We start from the raw sequence: 26,088 nt of genomic DNA, 5'->3' as shown, positions 1-26,088 counted from the left end.
GACATCGGGTCAGCTGGAGGCGCAGTCGAAAGATTGCAGCGGTCCCAGATCAGATGTACACACTGGAACTCTTTCCCATGTTGCTTGTCTGTGTTTATTGTGTTATGGTGTGTTGATACCTGTGCATTCCTGTATTATCCTTTTGTGTTGCACATTTCAATGTTTTTTTTTTCCTCGCTACCTGGCCTGACCTGTCTCCCCAATGTGATGTTTGTATTGTATGTACGGTCGGCAAGGTCTGTCATCTCGGTTGTGGGCAAAAGACCTGCAACTGACAAATAAAGGCTATCTCATCTCATCTCATCTCAAAAGGAAAAACTCAAAGCATCATGGGAGTCCCCCAGCAGCCTATGCCTATTGCAGCATAACTAAGGGAGGATTCAGGGTCACCTGATCCAGCCCTAACTATATGCTTTAGCAAAAAGGAAGGTTTTAAGCCTAATCTTAAAGGTAGAGATAGTGACTGTCTCATGAATCCAAACGGAAGACTGATTCCACAGAAGAGGGGCCTGAAAACTGAAAGCTCTGATTCCCATTCTGCTTTCAAATACTCTAAGAACAACAAGTAAGCCTGCAGTGCGAGAGCAAAGTGCTCTAATGGGGTGATATGGTACTACAAGGTCATTAAGATAAGATGGGGCCTGATTATTTAAGACCTTATGTGAGGAGCAGGATTTTGAATTCATCGATTTTTAGGACTTCCTGATAATAATGAATTACAGTAGTCCAGCCTAGAAGTAATAAATGCGTGAACTAGTTTTTCAGCATCACTCTGAGACAGGATATTTCTAATTTCAGGAAGTTTGCAGATGACACAGCTGTTGCTTATCTTATCTCCAACAAGTCTAGAATAGAATAGAATAGAATAGTCCTTTAATTGTCCCACAAGGGGAAATTTGGCTGCAACAGCAGCAAAAAACCACATATACAAACAGAACAGGACACGGAACCAAAACACACACAGTTTTCACAGAAATAATTTTTTTATATCATTATATCATGGACAATAGTAACAAAAACAAAGTACTGTACAGAGTCTATCTAAAGGAGAGAGATGGAAGAACTTGTTCTTGATCAGTGGGGTGAAGATGAAAGAGATGGTGGTAAATTTTAGGACGGGCTCACATGCCTCATTCCCTCCTTAGAGCAGAAGCTGTGGAGTTGGTGACCACAGTCAACTACCTGTGTACACATATGTCCAACAATTACTCACAAATACAGACAATATTATTAAGCTCACCAATGCTGGTGAGGCTGAAGCAGGATGTCATCGGTGCAGCTCTACTTTCTTTGTCGGATTGTGTGGTTGAAAGCATCCTAAACTCCTCTATGGTTAGAAACTGCGTAAGCCAATAAGAAAGTGCTGCAAAGAGTGGTTTAATCTGCCCCCCCCCCCAAAGAAGGCTGCGTAGCCTCACACCTGTACAACAAGGCTGAGGTGCAGCTTTTTCCATGAGGCTGTGAGGTTAATGAACTTGGAACTAAAAAGAAAGACAGAGAAATTGTCCAGGGAGAAGAACTCTGCTGATCAGACAGGTAGAGATGAACATGAAGGTGTGCGTCATAACTTTATGAGGGTGGCATAGAAATCAAATAGGGTGGCAAAATCAAAGCCTTTTTAAACACATGTGCAGGTGTTACATATGGTTAAATTGATTCAAATGCAGTAAGTATAAACATGTTTCATATAAATATAGTCTGTAAGTTAATTATTTTCTGTAGCCCACATAATTAAACTTTTCAGTTACACTATACATTTTGATTTTCTGTAATGTACAACCTCCATAATAAATACAAACAGCATATCTGTCTGTCTGTCTGTTTACGTACCTATACGTACATATACGTATATGTTTGTGTACCTATATGTATGTATACGTGTGTAGATATATGTATAGATATATAGATAGAGATAGATAGATATCATGATTCCGAATTTACTGGCCTGTCATTAAAATTTTCAAACCTTGAAGTCCACTCAACACAAGCTGAAATACAGAATCAACGGGGCTGCAGCTTGTTGCTATGTCAGCTTAATCGCATGCTGGTCATGTGATTTGGAGGTGTGGCACACAGAGTGATAATGACACTCACCTTCATTCCATCTTCAAACTGTTAATGCTATTTTATCTTAATAAATGGCACCATCATATGCAAAATTAGGGTGCCACGTGCCACCCCATTCCACCCCTCTAAATACGCCCCTGGTAATATCTGAATATGTGATCAGTTATAGCTGACTAATTTATGTTAACTGTGCACGCTTACGTGCTCTACCATGCGCATGCACGTGCATAAGCGTCACCTGCGTGTACTTTATGATATAGTACTAAACCTCTGATTAAATGAAAAAATAAATACGGACCTTACATCTAACCCACACTAAACTGTCTAACTCAGAAAGAGAGAGAATGGGAGAGTGAGAACAACCTGCAAAAAAAGGAGGAACAAGGGTGCTGCAGCCAGACCGTCACGTGACCTAAGACGTCGTCCAATTAGATGCAAAGAAAAAAAACTCGTCTTCCGGTTGTCTTCCTTCTTCAACAACCATGGTAAGCTCGTTCGCTCTTTATCTCATTATTTAATGCTGTCTAATTCATTGATAATTCTGTGAAATTGTCCGATTATATAGTCGCTTTACGTATTAACGCAATGACGGATAATTTACCTCAAAGGCGTCGAGGTTTAGTGCTGCTGCTAGTTAGCAAGCAGGCTAAGCCAGTAGCCCATTTTTTGAGCCTTCTGTGACTGTAAATACTGTAGTTTTTGCACAGTGTATGAACTTATGAGTGACCCTCTTTGTCCTAGCGGTTCCGTTTCTGTGGAGACTTAGACTGCCCAGATTGGGTACTTGCCGAAATCAGCACGTTAGCAAAAATTGTGAGTAAAAGAAACCATAAGAGATAAAGTTGTTACTGGCACCAGTTTATTGATTTTATTATTATTTTTATAACGAATATATTTTCTATTCCATTAATGTAACAGTCAAGTGTCAAGATGAAGCTACTTTGTGCTCAAGTGCTGAAGGATTTGCTTGGAGAGGGCATTGATGTAAGTTGTTGGACATTTCTACAGGCTCGTCATATGTAGACTGTAGTTTTGAAACACACACACATCTGTGGTGTCTTCTCTCTTGCTTCATTTACAGTATGAAAAAGTCGGAAAGCTTACTGCAGATGCAAAGTTTGGTAAGTGTCTCTTGTGTTGTTTCTCTGAGAGAGATGCAACAATTACATTTCAAGGCGCTTAACATTTCTGTCTGCAGACATATGACTGGCTCTTTCTATTTAGATTTAAGATTCTAGAAGTTCCAACTTTATATTTTTATAATATTTGATCTTCGTGCATTTGATCAATCATAACATCTGCCTATCCTAACTGACCAGTAACCCTCCCTGTGGGAATACAAGTATTTGTTCACTTTATTCATTATTGTTGTTATTATTATTATTATTATTATTATTATTATTTATATTTATGTATTAACTGTAAAGATGTGTAATTACTATGTAAGATAATGTACTTAAAATGTGAAAATATGTACTTAAAGTATGAAAATATATAAAAAAGATATGTATATAAAATCTCCAAACTATGGATCACAACATTTTTAGGCAAATCTGGCATGATCGATCAGAAAATGTTACATGTATTTGATGATTTGAGATGGAAATTATTTATTTATTTATTTTTGTTAATGACGCAACATTTAACTGTTGTGGTAGTTAGGGGGGAATGATGGCTGGGGGTGGAGCTGGTTTGATTGCAGAGGCCAACCAAATGGCCTCTGCAGTTACTATGTAAGTTAATCTCTCATTTGAATCAGTTAGCTTGTTGAGTTCTATTATTTTGTTAAACACTATTTATAACTAGCGTTTCATTAAGTTGACTTTTTTATGAGCCCACTTATTTCTTAAAATAGTGTTAAAGCAACTCCAAAACGACACAGCAGACACAGTATTTGTGCAATAAACCATTGTTTGTGGAAAGCAATCTTGACCTATGGCTATTGTTTGAGCTTCCCTGGACAGGTCTAGCTACTCTGCCACTAACTCAGACTCCTCTCTCCGCACACCCTCCCAAGATGCTAACGCATAAAATACAGGAGAGACCTAATTAGGTGATCACTGCCAGCCTCCTGTGGCACTGCCCCCTGATATTGCTGCATCACCCCTACCCTGCAACTGTTGCAAACCACACCCTGCCCGTACAAGCTTATTTCCATGAATGTGTATTTTTGATATTATTTTGAATCTTTTTGGGGGAGATATTGTAACCCAGATTTTGTAAATTACACATGTGCCTCTAAGTCTTTGGCTGCTTGGTCCTTGATAAAAAGGTTTTGTGACTATGCCTGTTAAAAAGCAGTAATCCTACCTCATTTAAATTTGAACATTGTCAGGTTCAGCTTCAGGTTAATTTCTCTGGAAGTAGTGCTGTGCAGCTTCTAACACTGTCTAAAAAAGCAGCAAAGTCCACCATATTAAAATATTGAATATCTTCTTAAACCTTAATTTCATATTAGAGAAGAGTACAAAGCTACAAAAAACAAACAAATCTGGTTGCTGGCCTGAAGCTGGTCTTGTTGGTGTGGAAATAAAGTTCTGAGCTTTCATAGTGTTGTTAGTAGTTGCTAAAAGGCATGATAGCACAACCCTGAGTTCACATCATTTGTGGTGAGTTTTCTTCTTCTGGGCCCTGAGAACATTACAGTAGAATAGTGTCTTAACAGTTTAAACATTTGGGGGTTGAATTCAGTGGCCAGGCCTCATTCTCATTCATTCTGTCGTTTGTGCTCCTGACTTGACGTGTGACCTTTGAGCTTGGAGCCTGCATGTTTTTTCTGTTGACACCGCTGATTAGACACATGGTAGTAGCCAGAGACCCAGATCGCATGACAAGTGATGATCTTGATGATAACAAATGGGTCAGTTTGACACAAGTCTGTTTTCTCACTGTGCCACTTTGTAGTTTATCATGAATGAGTGGCTGGACAGGTGAGTTATTAGAACAGGACTTCATGAAAGTCATTAAAACATAGCAAGAGCACTCAAAGGGGTTCATAAGTGCACAAGAATTGGCTTTAAAGCATTAAAATTCTTTTTTTATGGAAGAACAGAAATTGGTGATTACACATTGTAAATGCACTAAGTTGTACGGCATTCCTGGTCTATCTAATTTGCCTTACACATAAGTCTTTAACACTGTTCAACTTAAACTTTGTTTTTTTGGGTTTTTTTTTTACAATTTCTGTCAGATAAGCTGTTTTGTGTCAATAAACCATTTTGCAGAGAGCGGAGACATCAAAGCTAGTGTGGCAGTGCTCAGCTTTATTTTCTCCAGTGCAGCGAAGCATGATGTTGACAGTGAATCTCTATCCAGTGAGCTACAACAGCTTGGCCTGCCTAAAGGTAAGCCTGTGTGTTTGTGTCCAAAGGTTGGTGTAAAAATAAATGCAGTCTACAACTTGATATGCACCGATCTGTTCTCATGCCTGAATCTTTGCCAAGAGCAAGGACAGCCAAACTTTCTAACAAAAACACAAGTGACTAGTTTAATCTAATATCCTGGGGAAATGTCTCACATGGGGATAATGTGGAACAAGAGCAGCTAAATGTAGAGTTTATGTTACAGGATTTTAATATTTTATTTCTAGAGTATGAGCACAGAAGTATAATAGAGGAAGGATTTTAGAAACTCCTGTATTGCATTAGTTCAAAATCATTTATTGTGTTTTTTAACAAATGTCCTCAGGATGATGTCAGAGGATATTATAGTTATTAAATGGGTGTGTAAGGGATCGTTTTTGCCAAGTGAAACTGGTATACTGAAAAATGAGAAGCTGTAATGTATTTCTGTAATTATTATTTTTTTAACGTGTGCATGTGTATGAATGCATGCTGATTGTTATCATTGTTTTTCATATTGTGAATTGATTTTTGACTTAGTGAACCAAAGACAGTTTTCCACTAACATGGACAGTAAAGTTAGTCTGTTCTATTGTTTCCTATTCATGGCCTGTTGTGTTGGTTCTTTCCTTTTTAACTACATTCTATGAATGTGGATTGACAATAAAAGAAAAAAGCAGTACATCATGAACAACAAAGGCGATGCTGATTTACAGACTGGGTGGTGCATTGCTGTATCAACAACTCTATAAAAGTGGTGTTAACACATTTGCCTTACACATGGACAATCCCCCTTTTGAGGTTGAGTGGAGACACAAGCTAGCACGCTTCCAGTGGTCCCTCCCTGCATAAATCACAGCTTTGTGTCAGGAAGGCCATCTGTGCCACATCAGTCCACCCTTTGGAAAATAAGAAGCCCAAAGTTTCACCATGATTTTTGTGTGTTTCATTATAAATAAAAATGACAGATGGCTTTCTGCCTGAGATTTTGAGATTGTATGTTATGTTTCAGAAATAGTAAAAGGTTTATTTTATTTGATAAATATGAAATACTTCTAAGGACTTTGTAACTGTTAGATTTTCTTTTTAGTCGTCTGGTAATGCATAATTAGTTCTTCAGCTAATCGTCAGCTGAAACACTCAAATTATTTTTTTCTACTCAATATTTCTTTAGAGCACACTACAGGGCTGTGCAAGTCCTACGAAGACAAGCATGTTGCACTGCGGGAGAAATTAAGAGAGACAAGCCTGAGATGTAAGTATTTCTGCCCTTCCTATTCAAGAAAGAAGAGAAAATTAATGATGGCTGCTGCTGGGAAGTTGATGACTGAGCACTGGCATTCTGCTTTGTGATCAGTGGGTCGACTGGACTCTGTTTCTTGGCGAGTGGACTACACTTTGAGCTCCAGTGAACTGAGGGAGGTGAATCAACCAACAATTCAACTTAAACTGCAGAGGCAAGGAGCAGAATCAGGTGCCCCAGAGACAACTGTGGTGTCTGTTTCTGCTGACAAGTTCAGAGTGCTGCTTGCTGGTAAGTTCAGTATCTTTTAAAATACTTCCCTTTTTGTTGTCTTTTAATTTGCCAGACCTGTGATGTTATTTTTTTGTCTCTGTACTTTTTCAGAGCTCAAACAAGCCCAGGTTCTAATGAACTCACTACAATGAACAACAGACGTGACTTTCTGAAAATCGACGATAATGATGATTAACTGCCTAAAGTGCCATACTTACAAGTTGTACAGTGTTATGTATTCTTCCTAAAAAAATGTAATTCCTTGTGTCTCTCAACTGATATTTAGTTGTATTTTTCTACCATTTTAGTAAAAATTAGTAGAAATGTGTCCAGATTGTGTGATATTTGTTACTGAAGTAAAAAAATAATGATCATTGTTTAAAAAAGATGTTGCTTGTATCACTCAACACATTTAATTATGTTAATTATTTGTGTTTTACCTCTGTATGCTTATAAATAAAAACAATGTAAAACGTATCCGTCAAAAAGTGATGGCCAAAAAAAACTGGATTGATTATAATGTAGGTACAATAACACAAGATACTTGTGACACATATGATTTATTTAATACATAACGCCTCCGTAAATCATGTTGATTACAGCCAATTTAACAATGTGATCAAAGATATTAGACATTTTAAAAAAGTCACTTCCTGGTTTCCGCAGCGCCTACAATTCCCATCATGCATCGGTTTATTTGCTAGGAAACCCAAGTCTAGTATTTTATTTTAGCCGTTTTAAGTGAATAATAACAGCTAAGAATGAAAACCAAACAAACACACGTACACATTAGACCAAAAATAAATGAGAAATTGTGGGTTTTGTCACAGTTGTGCAGGTCTCGCGACATTTTAATGACTGGCGCGTGGTGATTGTACAACTTGTTTTGTAACACTGTTGGTTACGCATGCGATAAAAGCATTGGTCAAATGTTTAGCTGCACGGTATTTCAGCACAAAGACATATCCTCTGTAAATTTATATCAGCAGCTGCTGCCGTGCAGACAGTAAACGCTACAAGCTGAGTGCACTTAACGCCGAGCTCCGTTTCCTGGTTTCGGTGAGTTATGTACTTCTAATTTGATAAAGATGCAGCATTGCCTTTTTTTTTTTTTTTTACAACATGTTTTGGTTTATGCAAATACACAGAGCAGTATTTTGCTGTAATTGGATTAAGAGCATATTCAGGTGAACCTCAGGTTTGAAGTTTAATGTTAAAGCTTTGAGTTTTTTTTAGATGTGCATTGTGTTATTTTTTTGAACCCCAAAGCTGTATGTAAACATTTACAGTCATGATTGCAAGTGAGAAGGTTTTACCCATACTCCTGCACTCTATAGAGGACACAGGGTTCTGAAACATGCGTTATTTGGAAGTAATGTTATAAGCCTGGAAGTGACATTTTTTGACATAAGCTTTGACCTAATATTTGATGACAAGTTTTATTTCTGGAAGTTTCAGCCCAACCTTATTTGTTCAGCCAAAATGCCCGAGGGACCAGAGCTCCACCTGGCCAGCCTGTATGTGAACAGAATGTGTGAAGGAGTGCTGTTCAGGGGTCCCGTCATAAAGTCAGAGGTCAGCAAGAACCCTGATGTGCCCTTCACCTCTGAGGCCTATCGCATCACAGCTGCTTCCAGAGGGAAGGAAGTGAAGCTCACGCTGACGCCCATAAAGACAGATGAACCAAAACAGCGAGTGAAAGCGGGACAAGTGGAACATCCCATGGACATAGTCTTTCGCTTTGGGATGTCAGGCTATTTCCGCTTCACCAGCGAGGATGAGCTGCCCAAACATGCCCACTTGCGTTTTTATTCCAAAGAGAAGCCCTGCAGAGTACTTAGCTTTGTGGATCCTCGCAGGTTTGGGAGCTGGGAGCCCAACGGGACCTGGCAGCCTGGCAGAGGTCCCTGCGTTATGTTTGAGTACAAAAAATTCAGGTTAGTGATGCTGAGTGTCACTTGCGTCTTCTGCCTCAACGCAATACAGTAGCACGGCCACACTGATCAGTAAAAAAACTTTTTCAGGGAGAATGTTGTGACACACGTGTCTGACCGAGCCTTTGACAGACCCATCTGTGAAGTCCTGCTCAATCAGAAGTACTTCAACGGTATTGGAAACTACCTGAGGGCTGAGATCCTTTTCAGGTGATGCGCAAAGACAACATTACATAGATTAGCATGAGGGCCGCACTCATACTGACCTAATTAGACAGTAGCATCTTATGAGGATGTACAGCAAGATCTTTGCACTCGACCGGTAAATTGTTATCTTATCACCAAATCTGAAGTAAGGTGCATATCTCTACCCCTCGAAAGATTTACTCTGCTCTACCATTTTTATTCTGACTGATGTGTAAACATTCATAAAAAAATCATACAGGAGTTTTGAAACATTTTAATTTTACTAATACCCATTATACAGATAATTGAAGACCTTAACTATGGCAAATGGATTGTTTCATTAGTGATGACTGAAGGTAGAAACAGTAACAGTGATATCAATGGCTTAACTACACAAGGTTTTGTTGAATCAGAGAGCTAACAAGAGTGTTTTTGTTTCCTAAAAGAAAAGACCTTCAGTACTGTTCTTTCCCTTTTTTTTTTCTAGGTCTAACATCCCTCCCTTTGTGGCTGCCAAAACTGTGCTGGAAGGTCTTGGGCCGGACGATTCATGTCAAAATGAGAATCCTGTGAAAAATGAGTCAGACACGAAGGTGAAAAAAGTGATTTTTTTTTTACATAACTTTCCCAAACCCTATGGCGTTATTTTTGTGACTCTATTCTGAGCTCACATAAAAAAAAATGTTGCAAGTACAAATGTTGCATTTTGAGGAGAAAATTATTTTGAGCGAAGAAAATTCATTGCTGCGTGAAAGAAATGTTCAAGTTCAAGTTCAACTTTATTGTCACTTCAACCATATACAGTTTAAAAATACACAGTGAGGCGAAACAACGTTCCTCCAGGAACCAAGGTGCTACAAGACAAGTTAGTGCAAAAAAAAAAAATATATATATATATATATAATATATCTAGTAATAATATTGTGCAAAAGAGCATTTACAGGTTGGTGTGTGCGATGGTTTGGTGGTGTAGGTCAGTGTGTTTGCGCTTGTGTTGGTTAGTCAGTCCAGTCTCAATGTTTTGAGGTATTTGAGTTAAGCTGAGTGATAATGTTAGTGTATGTGTGTGTGTGCGTGTTTATCAGTCAGTCCCTTTTTGCTGAGGAGACGGATGGCTTGTGGAAAAAAGCTGTTGCACAGTCTGGATGTGCGTGCCCGAATGCTTCGGTACCTTTTTCCAGATGGCAGGAGTGTAAAGAGTGTGTGAGAGGGGTGTGTCCGATCAGCCACAATGCTGGTGGCTTTGCGAATGCAGCGTGTGGTGTAGATGTCCTCAATAGAGGGTAGAGAGACCCCGATGATCTTCTCTGCTGTTCCCACTATCCGCTGTAGGGTCTTGCGGTCTGATATGGCACAGCTCCCAAACCAGACAGTGATGCAGCCGCTCAGGATGCTCTCAATAGTTCCTCTATAGAAGGTGGTCAGGATCGGTGGTGGAAGCCGGGCCTTTCTCAGTCTTCTCAGAAAGAAGAGACGCTGTTGGGCTTTCTTGTGCAGGGAGCTGGTGTTGAGGGACCAGGACCAGCCGAGGTCCTTCTCCAGGTGTACGCCCAGGAATTTGGTGCTGTCAACGATCTCCACAGAGGAGCCGTTGATGCTCAGCGGTGAGTGGTCGCCTCGTGTCCTCCTAAAGTCAACAACCATCTCTTTTGTCTTGTCAACATTCAGAGACAGGTTGTTGTCCTTACACCAGTCCGTTAGTCTCTGCACTTCCTCTCTGTACGCTGACTCGTCGTTCTTGCTAATGAGACCCACCACGGTCGTGTCATCAGCGAATTTAATGATGTGATTTGAACTGTGTGTTGCTACACAGTCATGAGTCAGCAGTGTGAACAGCAGAGGACTGAGCACACAGCCTTGTGGGGCCCCAGTGCTCAGTGTGGTGGTGCTGGAGGTGCAGTTCCCGATCCGTACTGACTGAGGCCTTCCGGTCAGAAAGTCCAGGATCCAGTTGCAGAGGGAGGTGTTCAGGCCTAACAGGCTCAGCTTTCCGATCAGTTGTTGGGGGATGATCGTGTTAAATGCTGAGCTGAAATCTATGTACAGCATTCGGACGTGTGAGTCCTTCTTGTCCAAGTGTGTCAGGGCAAGATGGAGTGCAGTGGAGATGGCGTCGTCCGTTGAGCGGTTATGGCGGTATGCAAATTGCATTGGGTCCAGTGAGGGGGGCAGCAGGGTCTTGATGTGTCTCATGACGAGCCGTTCGAAGCACTTCATGATGGTGGGTGTAAGTGCGATAGGGCGGTAGTCATTGAGACAGGACACAGAAGACTTCTTGGGCACGGGGACGATGGTGGTGGCCTTGAAGCACGTGGGGACAACGGCACTGCTCAGAGAGATGTTGAAGATGTCGGTGTATTTCAGTGTTTGCTATTATCCATATACACACACACAATAACAGCCCTGTTGCCCAGTTGTTGGCATTTGCTGTTGCTCAGATCTCTGGTCTGTGTGCTGACAGGCATCTGCAGACCTGCTCTCAGTGTGTCGCTCCCACTCTCAACATCTCTGCTCCCTGTATGCTCAACTCTTTCTCTACACCAGGGGTGTCGAACTCCAGGCCTCAAGGGCCGGTGTCCTGCAGGTTTTAGATTTCACCCTTAGTCCACACACCTGAATCAAATGATTAGTTCATTACCAGGCCTCTGGAGAACTTCAAGACATGTTAAGGAGGTAATTTAGCCATTTAAATCAGCTGTGTTGGATCAAGGAATCACTAGAACCTGCAGGACACCGGCCCTCGAAGCCTGGAGTCCGACACCTGTGCTCTACACTTTATATATGTGCCACAAAATAAACCAATCACAGACTTGGATGCAGCTGCTGTTGTCTGTTCCCCTTGTCCGCACAGAGCTGGGTAAGAAAGCCTTTGTCCACTCTGCGCCTTTTTCGTGGAACATGTTACAGAAAGACTGGAAACTAACTGAATTGTTGTCTTTAAATGTTTTTAAAACTAAACTCAAAGGCCTACAGGCTGCCTCAATAATGTGTAATTGTTTTGTGTAATTTTAACTTTGTTTGTTCGTATGTATTTGTCTTGAAATGTGCTGCCTCTTGGCCAGGACTCCCTTGAAAAAGAGGTCTTTGATCTCAACGGGACATTCCTGGTTAAATAAAGGTTAAATAAAAATAAAAAAAAAATTCTGATAGGCTGTTTTGGTCTCCAATCAGCTCGCTAGCTACTGCATTCCAGAAACACTGTCCAAAGTGTAGCTAAACCCAGTGTAGTGGTTTGTTTTAACCTAGATTAAAAACAAAAATGGTCTTTATATTATATTCTAAAATAAAATAATTAAACATACTAACCAAAAATGATTTTAGCTACACTCTGGACAGTGTTTCTGGAATGCAGTAGCTAGCGAGCTGATTGGAGACCAAAACAGCCAATCAGAATTTCTGTATCCAAGTCTGTGATTGGTTGGTTCTGTGGTACATTTATAATGGTGTAGAGAAAGAGTTGAGTGTGGAGGAAGCAGACATGTTGACAACGGGAGCAACACACTGAGAGCAGGGGCCCGTTCTTCGTACCTCGCTAAGTAGGTTAGCCGGATTAGATTGTTGACGATTTCGCGTGATCCTGGATCAGTCGGTTCCCCGAAGCTCATCCGGGACTTGCTGTCATAGCAACAGAGCCGTAAGCGTAAACCTGCTCGGGAGCAGGTTTACTTTATGTAAACAGGATTAGATCGCGGCCACGCAGGTATGTCCGCTTCATTTATACGAAAGCAACAGCGATAAATAAATAACATCAATGTAACTGAAGATAATGCAGCACTTGATCCTTTTATTGATGTCACACAGATACATACAGGTCATTTCCTAAAAAAGGGAAATGTACTATTAACATCCTATTACATGTATGTGATTATTACAGATGTAAGTCATATTTCAGAGTAGTAATTGTAAATTACTTCGTGTAATCAAGATGAGAGACCACGGCTATAAAAGCGAAGGTGGATTTGGGAAGTCTGTCGCAGCCATGTCCTGTCCGTTTACGCGACCAACCCATTGCGGAAGGTGCAAGATTGATAAGGAGAGTCCTCAGAATTCAGCGTATATTGCGGGACAGACAGGATCCTTTAGCTCAGCGCGACAGTGTGCTCATAGAGAGATATCGATATTCCCGTGAGGGTATTATTCACTTAACCAACTTGTTGACGAGGGGGTGCAGGACCACCACCTGTCTTTTTTTGCTCTGCCCTTTTCTTGGTTGCTGTTATAAACAAACAAACAGATTATTTCAGGGTCTCTTTCCAAGAGACGAAAAGCAATATAAGTGATAAATATTACCATTCTATAGAATATTCTTATATTTCACTTTTACTTGTTCCCATGTTCTAGTGGGTCCTGTTGTGGCTCTAATGTGAAAGAGGATATAATATAACAATATAATATAATGTAATATAATATTGGATAATATAGTGTGATATGATAAATCTACCCTACCGCCTACTGGTGTTGGCCAGAGGGGCCGATGGCACGATATGGCAGCCTGGCTTCTGTCAGTCTGTCCCAGGGCAGCTGTGGCTACAACCGTAGCTGCCTCCACCAGTGTGTGAATGTGAGAGTGAATGAATAGTGGCATTGTAAAGCGCTTTGGGTGCCTTGAAAAGCGCTATATAAATCCAATATATTATTATTATTATTATTATTATTAAATTACTTACGAGTTTAATTTGTCAGCAACTTTCTGCCAGCCCTCTCTCCTTGCTTTTGCAGCCTTTGCAGTGTTCCCTTGCGTTCTGATTAAACTCTGAAACTCCTGAAATCCCTCACTCAAGAGTTCTTGCTCTGCTGCCGAAAAATACCGAGCCGAGCGCGCTCCTTCGACATTTTCGCCGACCAATCAGAGGGTTGCCGATCAATGTTTCTACTATCGATGCGTAGCCCCTTTTACGACACCCAGTGATGTCACATTACTGCGTCCAGCTGTAGTAATCGTCAACAGCAGGTGTGTTCGGGGAACCGGATTAGCGAGCTCACGGTTAGCGCGATGATTTGATCTTGGATGTGTCATTTGATCTTGGATGTAGTAAGCGACGTACGAAGAACGGGCCCCAGGTCTGCAGATGTCTGTCAGCACACAGAGCATCTGAGCCAGAGCAAATGCCAACAACTGGGTGAGAAGGGCTGTTATTGTGTGTGGGTGTGTGTGTATATGAATAATAGAAAACAATGAAATGCATTTCTTTCACACAGGAATGAATTTTCTTCCCTCAAAATAATTTTCTCCTCAAAATGCAACATTTTTGCACTTGCAAAATTGTTTCCGTGCACTCAGAATAGAGGGACAAAAATAACGCCATAAAACCCAGACTCTTTCTCACAGTGTCTTTGTTTTATTCTTCTCAGAAGACATCGGTAAGAACAAAAAAGAAACTGATGACACACCAGACGGATGACTTGCTCAGTCTTTGTCATACAGTCCCTCTGGAAGTGGTGAACCTCGGTGGGTAGTCAAGTGTTTACAGTATGAGTTGCTCATGAGATGAACGCAGTGTTTAACAACTCGTGGTTTTTAGGTGGGAAAGGATATGATCCAGCCAGTGGGGACTTCTCCGACTTTGAGGCATGGCTGCAGTGCTACTATGTGGACGGGATGAAAACACTCCGGGACCATAATGGGAGAACAATATGGTTCAGAGTGAGTTTAAAGGAAATGCAACATAACAAAGCCAGATGATTTTATTTGTCACACAATTATGTGTCTACCTTTATAATTTTAGGGGGATCCAGGGCCCATGGCACCAAAAGGTAATGTTCTCAAGAAGTTTAGCAGCTCAGGTGAAATGTACATGAGAATGTCCATTAATTTTTATTTATTTTTTAAGATTCAAAGTCACCCAAGGCAAAAAAGTGGGCAAAGAAAGATGATGACCATGATTACACAAACAAGAAAAAGGTGAGCATGAACTGTCTTTTGACCAACAGTGAGCTCCATGTTACTGTGCAAGAGTCTTGAGCCAACCCTCACTTTTTTTTCTTTAACTTGCTTGCTAAAAGCAAGAGCAACAAGAAAACATCCAAAGAAGAGCTTTGAATGTTCCTCAGGAAGTCTGAAGAACTATTCCTGTAGACTTCTTAAAGAAACAACAAGAAAGCTTGCCTAAGAGAGTTCAGGCTGTGTTGAAGAATAAAGGTGGTCATACCAAAAAAAATAGAAACAAGGGGTGGCTCAAGACATTTGCACAGTCGTTTGTATCCAACATCAGTTTCATCTCACCAGGGGGCCAGAGAAAGGAAAGCAAGGATCAAACAGGAAGGTGGGATGAAAACGCCAAAGAAAGAAAAGGATGCAGGTCTAGAGGAAGCTGAATCAAAGAGAAGGAAACCTGGCGAGACGCATGAAGTAAATACACCCCAGCGTGAAACAAGGTCAAATGCACGTAGGAGAAAGACCAGTAGTGTGGGAGTGACTGCAGGTGCGCCCATGAGTAAAAATGAAAATATTTTACCTAGTGGGGAGAAATGAAAACTGATTTATCTCATAGCTGTCCTTGTTGCAGGGTCACAGAGACGAACCATGAGAACGACCAGGTAGGATGGTAAAAGAAGAGGCACCCCCACTTTGGACACTTATGTTTTATACTATTAAAAATCCTTTTTTATTAATAAAAAAAGTTTCTTCAAAACTTGTTGTACAAATTGTTTATTAATTTGATACAAAATAATCAAATCAAATTACTTTTAAACGGCGTATAAACAGTACCAATCATATAAAGTGTCCTCGTAAACTGTTAGTAAAACAGCAGCCAATTCAATGTAATCTTTAGCTTTCATGTAATGTCTAAGTGTTGATCCGTATTCCACTTCCATAAGGCTTAGTGAAATCCCACATGTTATCACATGATCAGCAATAGTGAGACAATCTGAAAGGGATTGAAGTCCAGAGTGATTCCTTCTGATGTAACCGGTACTGGCTGGTTGGGGTCTTGCTTCTCCAGGAGGTCACAGCTAAAAGAGGAAAAGACAAAGCTTTACTCATACAACACAGGAAAAAGAAAAACCACCCAACTAAAATAGAAACACTTACACCCAAGCTTCCCTGACTGGAAGTGCGGTTCTCAGAGTTGCAGTCACGCTGCTCCCATGCGACTCATAAAGGCGGACTACGAGCACCCCACCTCTGTCCTCAGCCTGTTGTGGTAAATGATTAAAAAGCGAATAAAACGAGCTCATTGTTTTCAGGAAGGGCAGTCTAAAGTTCCCACGCAAGACGATACAGATCTGATTGTTCACTTTGATACCTGCTTTATTGTCTCCAGTACGACAGCTTGAGAGGTCACAGAAAAGGCACTCCAGGGCACAGTGTCGGGGCTGCACTGGATTAACCTCAGAGGGAAATTGAGGTTGTAGGCACACTGGATGACAGAGGCTTCTTGGAAGGATCCTATACAAACAGCACAATATTACATTAGACACAAATAACCAAACGTACTGGGTTTAAGCTTATCTTATTACCTATTTCCAAGATCACATCAAAAGGAAAAAAAAAACAGTATAACTTACTTGTGTGTGGCATGATTGCATATGTGAAGTGATGAATCCCCATGTCAGCAGTGGCATCTGGGGCCTTGGGTGCTCTCAGTCTGAGATAAAGTGAGATGCAGGAGTTAAAATGTTGTATGCCTGAATTGTACTGCTTGTAGGAGTGTTGTAAATGAACAATGGGAACCTCACAGGGAAAGAGTCATTGTGTCCTTGTGCACAGAGTAGCCGTATTTGCAGTCGTTCAGCAGTGAGACTCCAAAATTGTGCTCTGACAAGTCGGCCCATTTGTGGCCCCAAACCTGAGAAAGGAAACGGATGACACAACGACATCCACGAGTAACACTTTTGTTACAACAGTGAAGTGTGACATAACAGTGAAAATTTGTGAATTTTAAGGTGAACACAGCTTTACAGTGTCGTACCTCGAATTTAGCCCAGTCCCACGAAGTGTTGCGATGAGTGGGTCTCTGCAAGTGGCCAAACTGGATCTCGTAGGTAGCATTGGGGCTGCGAACTCGCACAGGAAATTCAACCTTGAGAAACTTGTGAGATTCTGCCCACTGAACCTGAAATTGGAAGACGCAGCACGTTTTTTTGCTGAAAAATAAATCTTACATGCCTCAGTGCCACATTTCTGAAACATTACAGCCTACTTCTGTGCTGAACTTGATGTAAGGACACATGGCATCCATGATAATCTCCTGTGTGATTGTGCTCTTATCACTGATCCTCAGGGTGAAGCTGACACTGCCCCGCAGTCCGCCTGGTGACACCACATGAACTGGCTGCACCACCTCTGCCACTGGTTTCCTATTAAGTTTGTTTTTTCTGTTAGTTTTATGATACTGATATACTGAACAGTACTAAAATATTTTAACTTAAATGCATTTGACAGCAATGGCTGAAACCTTGTCTGGAGATGGTAGTCCATTACATCCCATGCGTCCCAGTACAGGGGGACATCGTCAAACATGACAAACTGGTTCCCAAGGCAACCATCAGAAATGCTTTCCCTGAAATCAACACAGTGGTGAGAAACTCACTGTTGCAAGTACAGTAGTAGACAATATGCACCTTTTACGTCTTACCTGTTTGCGCTGATCAAACACAGCGATGCCAAAGTGCCATCTCTGTTTATGGCTGTCTTTAAAAGACCATTCTCCATGACGACTGTGCCATCAGCCTACAATTTTACACAGTTAACTAAATCAAATGGAAAAATAGATGAAATTTATGCAATCATCTTTCTATATGTAGCACACACCTGAACGGTGACAGAAACCGGAGTCACTGGCGGTGTGTCTTTCACGGGAGACACACCGATGCTGGAAGCTCTCACCAGAGCTATAGTGCCACACATAACAGTGAACGTCAGATATGAAGTTTATTGTGTGAGGAGCACAATATAGATATACTGGAAATACACAACAAACCTAGACCACTTTTTTCAGCTCCCTCTTGAATCTGGACAACTTCAAGACGTTCCCAAGGCAGAGAATTGAACACGGCCATGGAGCTACCTTTTGCCACCAGGGCTTCACATGCGTCACGCAGAAGTGCAGCACCACCACTGCGGATATCTGAGACAGGATGTGTGAATCAGAATGTGAATACTTTATTAATCCCAGAGGAAATGATGGGGGCACAGCGCTCCAGGTCGGTAAGAACAGTAACTACCTAAACGAAATTAAATATTACAATATATTACAAAGTTACAAAAGCTCTAATAAATACAAATGGCTCAAATTAGAAATTTCCCAGCATATTATGCTAATTAAATAGTTAACATTGAAAACTTTCTGGAAACTGTAAATAAGCACTGCGCTGATTTAAGCTGCAATTAAAAGCTGTAAAAACTCACCTTCATAATATTTCAGAGCATCCTCCACCACCATCTCTATACAGCTGCCAGGAATCACGTCGTGAAACTGGTTTAGTAGAAGCAGCCTGCAAATGGGAAATTAACAACACATTTTCAACCTGCAGACACAAAGACTCACAGTGTTTAGTCCAATAAAGATTGTGTTTGAACCTCCAAAGCTCTTGCAGTTTCTCAGCAGGGTATGGAAACGTGTTGTTGCGGTACAGCGCCAAGCTGCTGGCTATCTCAATATCATGAAGCAGCGTCTCACACTGGCGGTTTCCTCTTTTTATCTAAACAAAAAAAAAAAAAAAAGGCAGGCAATTAAAATGACATACAGCAATCAAACACATGAAATATTTTTGAACTGAAGCATAATTTTATAGATGTAAGGTATAAACTTTGCATGAATCACTGTACTAAGCAGGATTACGTTCTGTTCTACAGGTAATAGTTCTTAAATCCCTTTATATACTCTTGTGTATCTTATCTAGCTTCTCTATCATAATAATTAACTATTCCTTATAAATATATTAAACAATCATGACTGTATAGTGATCTAAGCAGCTTCCCACACAGTCTACCTAATTGTCAAAGCCGCTATCCTATGTAAACCTACTGTAAGAATATATATATACACATATAATTTTTTTTTATTACAAATAGTATTACTGTGGTCACTCCCTGTTTTCCATCTGTTTTCTTTTCCACACAGATGAACAAGTTGTGGACTATATAATGACGACTATAACTATTATTCTACCTGTGCCTGTGTGGTGTATGTTCCATTGTGTAGCTCCAGAAAGAGCTCCCCCGTCCACGTGCACAGCAGAGCTGAGTCAGCCTGCAGCCGAGTGAAAAGCTCATCAGGAGTGGACATCTGGACTCTGGAGAGATGAGCACGAGCTATGACATCTCTGGTTAAAGCTTTGTTAGTTATTATGACGCAAATACTGAATGACTCATTGACTCTATTGAAATTTAATCTACTGTACTATTTTGTAAAAATAACACAATGACATAGCTAGACATAACTCATCCTTTTTATTTCCTTTTTTTTTTTTACTTAAACAAGCTTGAATCAGCCTGATTTACACACCCTTCCCTTTAAAAACTCCTGGAAATGACAAAAGAAGAGTTATGACTAAATCGATCAAGAGAAGTGTTTCTGGATCATTTCTGGGCCTTGGTCATTGTTATCAATGAATTACATGTTAATGTAAGAGACAGGAACTGACTTAGGAAGTCCATTTGTGTCCTGAACAAGGCGCAGTCTGTCTAGCATGAGCTGTGTGGGTCCGCCACCACCGTCGCCAAAACCAAAGAGTGCTGCGCTGTGATTGGCTCTGCCCTTGTCTTTGTTATTTTTCAGAGTTTTTACCAGCTGTGGGCAGAGAAAGATCCCCCTGAATTAAATCTTTCATGAGAACAGACTCAGCATTCACCGTGTTTTGGATACTTTAATCTAACTTACATCTTCGACCTTGCCTTTCATTTCGTAGGAATTTCCAGGTGGGAAGTGAGTTAAAACTGTCGAGCCATCCAGGCCTTCCCAGAAAAACGTGTTGTGCTTTGAGAAAGAGAAATAAAGACTGAAAATTAAAACCTTCAACTGTTTTTACAGACATGCACTGTGGGAGATGTGCACTTACAGGAAAGGTGTTGACCAAATTCCAGCTTAGCTTCTGGGTCAAAAAGTTGGAAATGCCACAGCCCTGCATTATTTGCGGAAGCTGAGCAGAGTAGCCAAACGTATCAGGAAGCCAGAACTGTGGGACATTTAAAAAAATTCACATTAAATCAAATCAAAACAAAATCAAAAAGCCTCAAGAAATGTAGCTGATAAGCTGCCAGAAAGGTTAACTCTTATGAGTTCATACCTCTTTGCAATACCTCCCAAACTCTTTGTTAAAGAAACGCTGGCCCTCCAGGAACTGCCGGACCATGGACTCACCCGAAGGCAGATTTCCATCCTAACAGGCAAATATGTCAAATATATCAAGGCAGTTTACATGATATATAGTATTGCCTTTACTTTTAAGATGAAGTTTACCATTTCCACCCACGTGCCTCCAACTGGAATGAACTGTCCTTTCTTCACATAGTGTTGAATTGAGGAGAAGAGTCCAGGGTACCAGCTCTTTACCCACTGGAACTGCTGGGCCTGCACAAAAACAAAACAGTCAAAACTGGAGGGGACTGCTCAGATATTCAGAAGTGTTACGAGACATGTAAAGCTATGTTAGTGTGAAATTACCTGAGAGCAGGTAAAGACGAACTCTGGGTTCTTCTCCATTAAACGAATCACTGTCACCCAACTTCGGCCACATTTTCTAATGGTCTCCTCATAGGGCCACAGCCAGGCTATGGGTAAAGAATCATAATTATTGTTAGTATTTGAACTTAACTGACTATTAGATTTTCACATTTTGTATATTGAAAAATAATACAAAATCTATACTACCTATGGAAATCTATTTCTTACATTTTTTTTTACATTTTTTTGCAAAAGTGGAAAAGTCAGTATTATGATTTCCATGTTAGAGTCTGTTTTTAAATGCAATGCTGCCTGAGAGCCTGAAGACCATCACATTCATTATTGTTTAATGACCTCATTATGACTTTTGGTCTTGTCCACAGATTTTGTCTGATGCTTTGAATCCTTTGACAATATTATGCGCCGTACATGACGAGATATTTAAGCTCTTTGCAATTTTACGCTGAGGAACATTATTCTGAAATCGTTCCACAAATTGTAGACGCAGATTTCTTGCAGATGGTTGAGCCTCCAAGATGCTCTGCTTATACTTAGTCGTGTTACTGACCTGTTGCCAATTTACCTAAATATTTCAAAATTGCTCTTCCAGCTGTTTCTTTTTAGTACCGCTTACTTTTCCAGCCTTTTCCTGGCCCCAATCCTAATTTATTCGAGACACGCTGCTACTATAAAGTTCATTAATAAAATACAGGTTTACAAGATTTGCGAACCATTGAATTCTGTTTTTATCTACATTTAAACAGTATTTTGACTGTTTTGGAAATAGAGTTGTAGTTTTATTACAGCAGATCCACATCAACACCGGCCATCACATTTTAAGCAGCATATTGTAAGTGGCATTGACATTTTCCATCCACGTTAAAGTATAGTGATTACTACTTAAGGTGAGGAGAGCAGTGCCGACTTGAGATCTGTCGTATATATTGAAAATATCTGCTGTGAATAGTCCTGGGCTCTATTCCAGGAAGGCAGTAGAATAAGCTCTGAGTTTAAGAATAAACTCTGAGTGGATGAACTCTTTCCAAGTCTTTAATAAATGTAAAGTTTTATCAGTAAAGGCAAACATGTTATAAGAAATGTCTCAGCTGTTATAGATATTAGTTTTGTGAGGATGAGTCGTTTTAAATAAAAATCACAGATCATGTTGGGGAAAAATAAAGCCATAACATTTCCAGGCAGGACGAGCTGGGAAATGACCGGAGCCGAAGTGGATGTAGGCCTGATCCAGAGCCGTTACAGAGCCAATGATGCCTTCAGATGAATCCTGGGAATCATCTGAAGGCTTAAATTTCAGACACCATACTTTTCAAAATGTTAACACCATTTAATGTCTGAATCTCAATATGTGAGCAAATTTCAACATGAAATCCTCAGAGTGCGATCAAACTCTCTGCAGGCTGCATTGCTCATCTTCAATCAAATGTTCACATCATCTCTAAAATTCCAGCGGTCATACATATTTTCAGTAAGTGCAACTGATTACAAACACGACAAATGACTGAGTGAGTTGTGCCTCTAAAGCTTTATGCACATCATTGTTAAACTGCGACTGCTACAGTAACATACAGTAAATGTCTGCGGTACAAGGAGACTGACTATCTGACACCATTAATGTCCACAGAGTTAGACTCATAGACACACAGATTTTATTCTGAGCTGATTATAAATCTGTTACATAATTAGCTCTCCGACCTCATATACTGAAGACTGAATGACCTTAAAATCACTATGGTTAAGTATACGAAATAGCATTTAGGTGTTTGTAAAAATGTAAACTTCTGCAGTTTAATTCACTCCGCTACAGTTTGGCACCATGAATGACGAAATGAATCAGTGTCAGCCAGCTGGGTCAGCTGGTTCTGAGTCTGTTACCTTGGTAACTGACTCATTATTGAAATGACCTCTCTTTCTGGAAAAGAAAACCTGAGTTTCCCTCATCTTACGTCGAGTTGTTAGTTAAACCTGCTTTGTGGAATAGAGCCCTAGTTTCTGAATCGCTGCAACCCCCCCTGAATTCTTTCTTCTCATAGTCTGGATTGTTTTGTTTGTTACTTTGGCAGAGCTCACCCTACAATTTTCATTGCATTTTGGACTGCAGTGGAACTGGTCATCTTTGGGAAAAGAGCGACACTTTGTCTGGCCAGGTGGACTCAACTAGGACTTAATCAAACCTAAAATAAAAACATTACCCGAGTCTATGTGGCAGTGACCCATTGCATGGACAGTATGCTGGCTTTCTCCATTCCGCTGGTTGAAGAAGGTGCCTGCCAGACTATGTACTTTAGCAAAAGAACTGGGGTCAGAGGGGTCACAGAGGTTCACCATCTCATTGACGGTGAAGAGCGCCTGGTAGCCTCGCTGCTCTTCCTCTCCAAGCTCCTGTGAAGAAGAGTACAGAATGTCATGTTTGGCTTACAATGTTTTTTTAAGTAATGTATCATCATGCACTATTTTTGGTTGATAGTACCTTTACAATGTCAACAAGCATCTCAAAGTCTGTCAGCAGCTCTCTTACATCCCCGTTGAATACAACTAGCTCAGCTTTCTGTACAGAAAACTTCCGGTTTGGATCTGGAGGTGCAATCTGAGAGCCCTGACCAGCTCCAAAAAGCTCGTTGCAGGCCATTTCCACATACAGGGTGAGACTAAACAGAGACACAGATATGCGTAAATTTGGGGTTAAAGCTGTCTAAAAGATGTGGTTGCTGCTGATTCAGCAAAAATAAGATCAGATCAACTCACCTGTGCGGCTCCTCATCCTGCAGACACTCAGAGAGGATGTAGCTCGTCTTTTCACCTTCTTTAGTCAGGCCCTACAAATACAAACAGCATGAATAAGGTGGAGGTTAAGCCGAATATTTCTGCACTTTTGCCTTTAAATAAATTTGCCGCTGCGTTACCTGAACTGGCTGCTCGTCTCTCCAAACCATTGCTTCTCCATCACTTTCCCACAGAAGATGAACCGCTTTTCCTCTCCAGGACTCTGGGATTTTCAGAGTGACTTTAAACCAGCAAGTCCACCACCTTCAACAATCATCATACTTGAATTAGTGGCAAGATCAGAGGGAATAATAAATCCCAGAGTGATAAAAATCTGTTAATCTTACTTACGTTGGTCCAAAGGTATCGCCAACTTTACATGGGTCAAAGATCTGTTTGGAAGCTTCTGCGTACGTGATCCGCTTAGGGGTGAGGAAACAGGCAAGTGATTCCAGGGGGCAAGAGTCTCCATAAAGCCTGGGAAGACCAAACCATTTAAAATTCATAGAAATCCATAATCATAAATCATAATCTCCATTTCCACGTTGAAGCTTTAAAATACCTTCATACTGAGACTCTAAAATCAGAAAGTCCTTTCATACTGGCTGTGTGACTGATGAAAATATCAGTTAAACTACAGCAGCCTTTTTTGTGGTAAAGTCACATTTTGAATTTTTATAATAAAGAAAAGTGGAAAAAAAGTGCATTTCACTTAAAGGAAGTTGTACTCTAATGCATCATAACTACTGGGACACTTAACGCAATGTTGCCTGCAATATGTATTGCATACATGCTTTCCACAGTTATTAAGAAAACAACTCTCTGTATAAATGCAATGGGCTAAATAAATTGCATTTTCCCCTCGCAGTATTTTGCAGTCACGGAGACTCACGCTGACGTATAAGGTAACAGAAAGCAACAACTTTATCTCTGCTGTACTACATCGTTAAATTCGGATTCTCCACGTCAGTGCAGCTGAATGAAAGAAACCTTACCGTCCTCTCAGATTGCAGTCAGTGAAGTAAATATCCGAGATGAATTTCTCTGCTCTCTCGAGGAGAGTGCGCCTGTTCTTCAGCACAGGCAGGTGATACATAACGACAAAAGCCACCAAACGCTCGCAGACTTGCAGCTGCAGCACCGAGAACAGCTAGACTTGATGTGAAAAATTAGCTCAATTCTTCACACGAGACCCCGGAAGTAATAAGGTTTTATTATTGCACTTGAAGGAATTATCCGCTAGATGTCACTATTGTCCAAAAAGAAAAACCCCGACAGTAACGAACACGTTTTATTCTTTAAGAAATCACGAAAGGCAGATTGACTCAAAAATGTAAGACAGATTGTATTTGAACATTTTTAATGATGAGTTTTGTCTGCATTTGTTGTACACAAAAAACTGTATAGCTCACTATGACAAACATACCATTTGCCACATCTTGACACATGTAATGGTGCATTTATTTTTAAAATCCCAAACAAAACAAAACAGTATAACAAGAACAAAATTTGATGAGCAGACAAAATAAATAAACGAGTAACAATTACAAGAAAAAATATATTAATGTGTTAAAGACCTGGCACACTGAGGGAGCATTTTATTGTGACAAAACGAATCACCTCATGCTTATTTTGCTTTAAGATTGTACTTCTCATTTACACAGGCTTTTTAATCAGTCTAAACATTCTGATATAATTTCCAGTTCATCCATCACCTCCACACATTACAGCTTTCACCAGACAAACACGCTTTAACCAGGGATTAACAGCTCCACATGGTCATTACTACTGCAGGAAGATGGAACTGACTACGTCTGTAAAATACACAAAGCAATAACTCATCTCAAATTATACAAAAGAATGGCATAAAGAAAGGCTAAGGGAAACCTGATGAGGATAACATGTTAACTTTCCAGCAGTCCTGTGGTTAACTGTACAGCCTACAGGCCAACTAAGAAGCTATCAGGAGTGCTGGGGAGTTAGTCTTGTGATCCGACTGCCGGACAGAGGGTTAGGGGTCAGCCCACGAGTGGCTGGAAACACAAAAGCCTTTTTTTCCTCAACATTTTTCACAATGAAGGAGCTGTGTTTGAATGAAGCTAAGCACCCTTTTATTATGAAATCCATAAAGCAACTGTAAGTACAGGGTTGTTGGAATTGTGGTATAGCCCATCCCTCTAGGGCCATCCTATCATCAGAGATGTCTGTCAAATCCTATCCCCCTATTGTTTGAACTGTGGTTGGGCTTTCCACCATGCCAGGACAGCCCTAGGGAATGGGTGCCATGATCTGACTTGACCTGAGATTTTCACCAGTTCAGCTCTTGGCTCTTGCCTGGTAGACTCTGTGTGAAGCTCTCCTTAGGAAACACACCACATCATGTCAGATAAATAAAGTGGAATTAAAGAGGACAGCTGTTCCTCTTGCATGCAGTTTAAAACATCCAGCATGAAGGCCTACCATCTTCTGCCTGCCACAACACAGCAAAAGGACTCCAGATTGTGGCTTGAGAGAAAAAAGTACTTCCCAAAACCCTAGAGCCACACGCAAACTTTATCATGTGATGTGATTAAACCTTGCATGCCTTTATGAATCTCCAAAGTGACCCATGGGGCAAAAAATAAATAAAGCGAGTGATGCAAAGGGACAAAAGT

General features: G+C 40.6%; 3 protein-coding genes across 4 annotated transcripts; 2 read left to right on the top strand and 1 right to left on the bottom strand.

Moving 5' to 3' along the window:
• The first annotated feature begins 2,536 nt into the window (after positions 1-2,536).
• Positions 2,537-7,252, top strand: commd4 (COMM domain containing 4). Its single transcript, XM_085357462.1, has 8 exons — positions 2,537-2,552; positions 2,809-2,880; positions 2,986-3,051; positions 3,149-3,188; positions 5,292-5,411; positions 6,583-6,663; positions 6,766-6,942; positions 7,036-7,252. Exons 1-8 carry the CDS (start codon positions 2,550-2,552, stop codon positions 7,074-7,076), a joined length of 600 nt encoding a protein of 199 aa, XP_085213588.1. The 5' UTR covers positions 2,537-2,549; the 3' UTR covers positions 7,077-7,252.
• A 586-nt stretch (positions 7,253-7,838) lies between these two features.
• Positions 7,839-15,612, top strand: neil1 (nei-like DNA glycosylase 1). Of its 2 annotated transcripts, none has more exons than XM_085357461.1 (10): positions 7,839-7,983; positions 8,377-8,861; positions 8,949-9,068; positions 9,532-9,637; positions 14,400-14,493; positions 14,567-14,688; positions 14,771-14,798; positions 14,876-14,946; positions 15,271-15,466; positions 15,551-15,612. In XM_085357461.1, the coding sequence occupies exons 2-10, from the start codon at positions 8,407-8,409 to the stop codon at positions 15,583-15,585; spliced, it is 1,227 nt and encodes a 408-aa protein (XP_085213587.1). In that variant the 5' UTR covers positions 7,839-7,983; positions 8,377-8,406; the 3' UTR covers positions 15,586-15,612. The 2 variants fall into 2 exon arrangements, with proteins under 2 accessions (XP_085213587.1, XP_085213586.1); XM_085357460.1 differs by having other exon boundaries at positions 14,397-14,493.
• Positions 15,613-15,743: 131 nt separating this feature from the next.
• On the bottom strand, positions 15,744-24,598 carry man2c1 (mannosidase, alpha, class 2C, member 1). The gene is made up of 26 exons (XM_085357458.1): positions 24,430-24,598; positions 23,786-23,911; positions 23,575-23,698; positions 23,417-23,487; positions 23,142-23,319; positions 22,864-23,053; positions 20,654-20,760; positions 20,450-20,560; positions 20,277-20,369; positions 20,049-20,165; positions 19,871-19,966; positions 19,635-19,780; positions 19,160-19,283; positions 18,568-18,689; positions 18,397-18,482; positions 17,969-18,115; positions 17,800-17,879; positions 17,624-17,718; positions 17,444-17,548; positions 17,189-17,345; positions 16,958-17,101; positions 16,725-16,834; positions 16,554-16,633; positions 16,292-16,434; positions 16,078-16,181; positions 15,744-15,998 (listed from the first exon to the last, which is right to left on the bottom strand). Exons 1-26 carry the CDS (start codon positions 24,528-24,530, stop codon positions 15,887-15,889), a joined length of 3,069 nt encoding a protein of 1,022 aa, XP_085213584.1. The 5' UTR covers positions 24,531-24,598; the 3' UTR covers positions 15,744-15,886.
• Between the last annotated feature and the right edge of the window lie 1,490 nt (positions 24,599-26,088).

This window comes from Diplotaxodon limnothrissa, linkage group LG7 (assembly GCF_057381915.1).
Source record: "Diplotaxodon limnothrissa isolate DT_005_m linkage group LG7, D_limnothrissa_male_GT1.1, whole genome shotgun sequence".
Classification (NCBI taxonomy): domain Eukaryota; kingdom Metazoa; phylum Chordata; class Actinopteri; order Cichliformes; family Cichlidae; genus Diplotaxodon; species Diplotaxodon limnothrissa.
This window is presented reverse-complemented; position numbering and strand designations above follow the sequence as displayed.